This window comes from Heteronotia binoei, chromosome 21 (assembly GCF_032191835.1).
Source record: "Heteronotia binoei isolate CCM8104 ecotype False Entrance Well chromosome 21, APGP_CSIRO_Hbin_v1, whole genome shotgun sequence".
NCBI lineage: Eukaryota > Metazoa > Chordata > Lepidosauria > Squamata > Gekkonidae > Heteronotia > Heteronotia binoei.
The window spans coordinates 165,494,071-165,500,166 of NC_083243.1; the positions used below are offsets into that span (position 1 = coordinate 165,494,071).

The window sequence follows — 6,096 nt, forward strand, 5'->3', positions numbered from 1 at the left end:
GTTTTTTTTTGGGGGGGGGAGTTCCTGTATTATTAAAAGTTGAGTTTTTTACTGTTTCATTGTTTGATTTGTTGCTGCTGTGTTGTGTTGCTGCTGTGTTACTTTTCTCTTCAGGTTATTGGGGGGGGGGTGCTGTTTGGCCTAATTTTCATTGTTTAAAAGGCCACTTTTGTCCCCCTTTTCATGGTTCTGGTTTTAGGGGTGGGGGTGTTGTTGTTGACTGATTTGGCATGAGTTTTCTTATTGGCGAAAGGCCACTTTTTAAAAACTTGAGTTGCTTTGCTTGGCCTTTTTTTTCCTGTTGTCACTTTTCTTGGTTTGGGGGTGGCGGGGGTGTTGTTGACTGATTTGGCTTAATTTTTCTTATTGGTGAAAGGCCACTTTTTAAAATCTTGAGTTGCTTTGCTTGGCCTTTTTTTCCTGTTGTCACTTTTCCTGGTTTGGGGGTGGGGGGGTGTTGTTGACTGATTTGGCCTAAGTTTTCTTATTGGTGAAAGGCCACTTTTTAAACACTTGAGTTGGTCCACCACTTCTCTTGTTTGAGACTAGAGTTGTGTTGTTTGGGGCAGGGAAGCTGGCACCTGGGTGAGAGACCCAGAGGCAGCATGCTTGTTGTGGTTGGCCAGCTCTCCCCGTGTTGTTTGGGGCAGGGCTGGAGAGCTGGCATCTGTAGATTGTGTGTTCTGTGGCAGGGAAGCTGGCACCTGGGTGAGAAACCCAGAAACAGCAGGCTTTTTGTTGTTGGCCAGCTCTCCCCGTGTTGTTTGGGGCAGGGCTGGAGAGCTGGCATCTGGGTTTGCTGCAGCCAGGTCTGCAGAGCAGACCTTGAGCAGATTGTGTTTTGTGTGGCAGTGACGTTGGCAACTGGGTTTACATTGGTTCCAGGCCTGCGGGGTTCATAGAGTAGATAGAGGGATGTAGTGCATTTGGGTCCTATAGAGATTCTCTGGTGTGAAGTTAGGTTTGGCTTTGGGTGCCCCAGGAATTGGACCCCCGGTCCAATTTTTTTTTGGCCTTGTGGGTTTTGAGTGGGACAGTGCCCTGACGCTGCACAGCAGTTTGGGGGGCTCTCCTCAAAACCTCCTGCTCCCCAGAGCCACTTTTCCCACGACAATTGCAGTGAGGAAGTGGCTCTAATTGGTTTTTTCTCACCATTGGGAGCAGTGTTCCTTTTGGGGCGCCCACAGATGGGTGCTGTCTTTTGGGGCCAGGGGGGTTGCATGCTGGGGAGTCCCCTGAAGCTGCCCTGCAGTTTTGGGGCCTCTCCCTCAAACCCCCCTCTGGCCAAAGCCACTTTCCCCACAGCAATTGTAGTGGAGGAAGTGGCTAATTGGGCTTTCCCCATCATTGTTGGCAATGGGCCTTTTGGGGAGCCCAAAGACAGGGACCCCCTGGCCCAATCTTTTTGGGACTTGGGGGGGTTGGAGGGGAGAGTCCCCTGCAGGTCCTCTGCAAATTTGGGGGCTCTCCCTCAAACCCCCTGCCCCCCAGTAGCCTCTAATTATGCCCTATGTTGCCATTGATTTCAATGGCCCTTAGGGTGTAATGATGGAATAGGGGCACCCTCTTTGGGTGCCCCTGGAATGGGATCCCCTGGCCCAATCTTTTTGGGACTTGGGGGAATTGGAGGGGAGAGTCCCCTGCAAATTTGGGGGCTCTCCCTCAAACCCCCTCCCCTCCAGGCGGCTTCAATTATACCCTATTTGCCATTGATTTCAATGGCCCATAGGGTATAATGATGGAATAGGGGCACCCTCTTTGGGTGCCCCTGGAATGGGATCCCCTGGCCCAATCTTTTTGGGACTTGGGGGGGTTGGAGGGGAGAGTCCCCTGCAGGTCCCCTGCAAATCTGGGGGCTCTCCCTCAAACCCCCCCCTCCAGGCGGCTTCAAATATACCCTATTTGCCAATGGCTATTGCCATTGCCGGAAATAGCCGCGCATTACCGTATATGCGGCTATTCCGAATATGGTATTCAGTAGTACACGGGGAATCCGAATTTTTTTCCCCGTGTACTTCCGAATCCGTGTAATTCCGAATTTTTTTTTTTGCACATCCCTAGCAGCAATCCTAAATCCAAGCTATGATTTTCTTAGTCAGTTTCTGTACTGTTAGTTTTTCACTGATATGACACTTTTTCTGCAGCATTTCCTGCACTATGGCTCCTGTTGTTGTTCAGTCGCAGTCGAGTCTGACTCTTTGCAACCCCATGGACAAAGTCACGCCAGGCCCTCCTGTCTTCCACCATCCTCCGAAGTCTGCTCAAATTCGTGTTTGTTACATCAGTAACACTGTCCAGCCATCTCTATGGCTCCTACCTCTTTAATATCTTGCTGGCTTCTTCAAGAATCTCATCCAGCCATACAAAATCTCTGTTGTCGACATTGTGCAGGAATTCTGAAATGTTGTTTCTACATTTTTCTTCCAGGCATGCAATGTCCAACATCTTCACCCTCAAGCTGATCCTGCTGAAATCAAAGGAAAAAAAATCTTATCACCTCAATGGCACACCCTATATCCGATTTTAACAGTAAAGCCTGAAAGTTCTTTAGAAAGGATATATGATTTTAAAATGTAGGCTATATGTGTTGGCTAAAAAAACACTTGTGGAGTTAGTTACTTTACTATAGACCCATTTGTTGTGATGCATTTTAGATCAGAGAAACCTACAGCCATGCAAGGAAATTTTCTGCCCTGAAATTCCAGAGAATGGCAATATTTCAGTTTTATAAACACATATGAAAAAATGGTACTAGAGTTCTCTTTTTAGCAAAGGCTGCAACATTATGCATATTTCTAAGTAAGCATTATTACAGGCATTCTACTTCTACCAGTGGTATGGTGCCCCAAGGTCTTACACTTTTATAGAAATTTTATCTTTGAAGAGACGGCACTAGAGATATTGCGTTTTGTAGAATTTGCTTTTTTAATAAATGCACTGAGCCACCACAGGTACAGAGATATTTCTATAAGACAACAGATTAACTAAACTAGTTGAGGAATTAATCAATTCTATTCCAGAAACATGTAAAGAAATTAGAGCTCCTGTTTAACAGATACACAAATGTTTGTAAGGAATAAAGCACTTGTATGCAAGTATGGTTGACTGAAGAGTCTTTTTAAGTGGTCTCTGTTCCATTCTTCCCTATGTACACAAAATCAATACAAAGAAAAAGATGTGTGTTTAATTCTCAGCCTTCCGTATCTGGCAGTCTTGTGTACGCATTTTACTCATCCAGTTATTTCCCCCGTGTGTTTTGTATGTGCATTACCACACCACAACCCTTCTTCTGTGCATATATTTTTGTTTTCTATTCCCCATTCGGTGTGTGTGTATAGAGTTTTCTTTGTCGAAAAAGCTCAGCAGGAACTCATTTGCATATAAGGCCATCCCCTGATGCCATCATTGTTTTGCACAGGGCTTTTTTGTGAAAAAAGTCTAGCAGGAACTCATTTGCATATTAGGTCACACCTCTTGACATCAAGCCAGCCAGAACTGTGTTCCTGCTTAAAAAAAAAGCCCTGTGTGTGTACAAACATCTGCCTTCACCTACTGCAGCATCCAGTTCATTGTGGTACCTCCATTCAAAACTCCAACAATGCCTACAGCTTTAAAAGCCTGGAGATTCCTGCTGTAGTTAAAAAAGCTTCCTCCCCGTCTCCCTACAAAGAACTCTCTCCTTTTCGGCATCGTTCAGAAAAACTACTAAACCATCACTGGGGGAAGTTCCTTTGTTCTCTTAGCAACTTCATATTCGTAAGTGAACTTGTCTAGTCCTCCCAACTTAACAGATAGTGGATCATGTTTTCTCTAAATGTATAACCAGTTCTTCAGGTAGCTATAACAGCTTCTGAGCATCTGCAGAACGCAAATTAAACGTTAACTCCAAACCCATCACACTATGATATGGCTTGAGTTTTTTTTTTTCAAGAAAGATACACAACATGAACATATACTGAATCAGACCCTTGGTCCATCAAAGTCAGTATTGTCTACTCAGACTGGCAGCGGCTCTCCAGGGTCTCAAGCTGAGGTTTTTCATGCCTACTTGCCTGGACCCTTTTTAGTTGGAGATGCCGGGGTTTGAACCTGCAGATGCTCTACCACTGAGCCACCGTCCCTCCCCAATACTAAATAATGTAAATAAGATAACACAATTTGTAAGTAGGACTTCCAATGCAGCAATCTTAACATTTGAAAAAAATGAACCACCCCCCTAACCCTATAAGTACTTCTCTCAGAAATAACACCGAATTAAAAATGGCTTTGTTATGACGAAAGCAACTCCGTAAGAAACCAGTACATAGGCTAAACCACGGCAATTAAGACTGAAATACTAACCACTGCACTTATGGAGCAAGTCCTCCCGAAATCAACGAAACTTTCTTCCGAACAAGCAGCCTCAGGGCTGCGCTGGACATTTTTGAGCAACTTACCGCAATAGATTTGGTTCGGTATGTACCAGTACACAGCAATACTCTCGGACGAGGGCAGATTTTTAAGGGTGCAAAGCAGCAGCCATTCGGTTCAGACTGCAGCCACCCCAACCCCTGAAGATCCAGCCCCCACCGCCCTGCAAATTTCTCTCCACGACCCCTCCCCCACACGCGCGCCCCAAAAGCGTTAACAACACCGATCGCGGAAAAGCAGCAAAAGCGCTCGCTATGATTTTTAAAAATACGCCATTCTCCCTGCGCTCCAATCGGAGGCAGAGCGCTCAGGAACGGCGTATTCTATTGGCTGAGGAGTCACTTAACACGTTTAAAAAAAAAAGCAGGTATGGGAAATGAAAAGGGAAGAGGCGGGCTTTTCCTAAAAAGGGGGTGTTATACATTTCTGAAAGAGATTAGAAAATGAGGACCCGAATGAATTACCCAGAGACCACCTGTAATTTAGCATATCTTCCGTAAAGTTAAACTTATTGCTGGCCTTGAAGAATATCTGCCTTTCCCTCTTGTATCTTATGAATAAGATATTATTACTAAATTAATAATTAAGCTTATTAAATTTTGTGACATCCAGAGACTTTTGGTGAATTCAAAAGTTTACACCATGTTTTGCATCAATTTGGTTGGTTCTTACAAGATATTAAAAAATAAATTTATTATTATTATATTACAGCTTAGTGATGTTCTGGGGGAAGACTGCTTATGAATTTTTTTTTTAAAACCCTTTCATTCGCACTTTTCACGAATTCGGAATGGCTCAAAGATTCAAACTACACGCTCAAAGGGGAGGGGTGCTAGAAAACGTCAGCGCCCTCCCCGCTCCCTTCTGCGGAAACAAAAGGGGTGGAGCTTTTCGGACGCTTTAGAGCCAATGAACGGCCGTTATGCCAACGGGCTACTCTTGCCGGCGTGATGTGGTCTCGCGGAGCCGGGGGAGGGAGGGCATTTGTTTGGAATGTTCCGGTGTCTCCCTGGGCACCTTCGTCTTGGCTGCGCGTGCGTGTTGGGAAAGCCGTCTCCCGTGGTGCCTGTTACCTGTGGAGCTGGGCAAGGAGTTGTCTGAAGACTGCTTTGCCTTAGACTTCCGCCGGAGGAAGGGTAAAGCAGTATTTGATTAGTATTCGCGTTGTTGTTGCTAGCCGACTTTGAACTGCGCGGGCAGGGCCTTGGAACCTTTTGGTTCCCGCATCTTGTCTTGCTAGAAATAAGAGGGCGGCCTTTCCCCTACCAAATGAATTCGAAACGTTTATGTGGATATAAAGATTCTGTAGTTGTTGCTTTTTAAGCTATGAAGGTTTTATGCTTCCAGTGTTCTAGAGTAGCTAGATGTGTTAACTCGTTAAGAAAAATAAATAAAACGTGGTATCCTAAAGAGTAAACACCAAACAGTTTGTAAGCTTTTGTGGCCTCCAATAAAGCTGTTGGTGTCTGAAGCGCTACAAGTTTCCTCTCTCCTTTGAGTGCAAACTGGTCTTCAGTCTTTTCCTTTAAAAAAAAAAAAAGCTCCAAAGATTTGAGAAGTGTACCTGACAGCTTTTGCTTCTGCATTTTTCTTCAAAAAGAAAATTATAAAGTCTTAAGGGATTCCAGCCCTGCTCATCTCCAGAGTAGAGAACAATTCCTCTGGAGAAAATGGATACCTTGGAAG

General features: G+C 44.9%; 1 protein-coding gene across 1 annotated transcript in view; it reads right to left on the reverse strand.

Annotated features, from left to right (window-relative positions):
- LOC132590214 (inner centromere protein-like) overlaps nt 1–2,464 on the reverse strand; it is a 34,887-nt gene extending 32,423 nt beyond the window's left edge. The window contains exon 1 of the mRNA XM_060263177.1: nt 2,318–2,464. Coding sequence (XP_060119160.1) covers nt 2,318–2,445 — 128 coding nt within the window. The 5' untranslated portion in view covers nt 2,446–2,464. The remainder of the gene's footprint in view (nt 1–2,317) is intronic.
- Between the last annotated feature and the right edge of the window lie 3,632 nt (nt 2,465–6,096).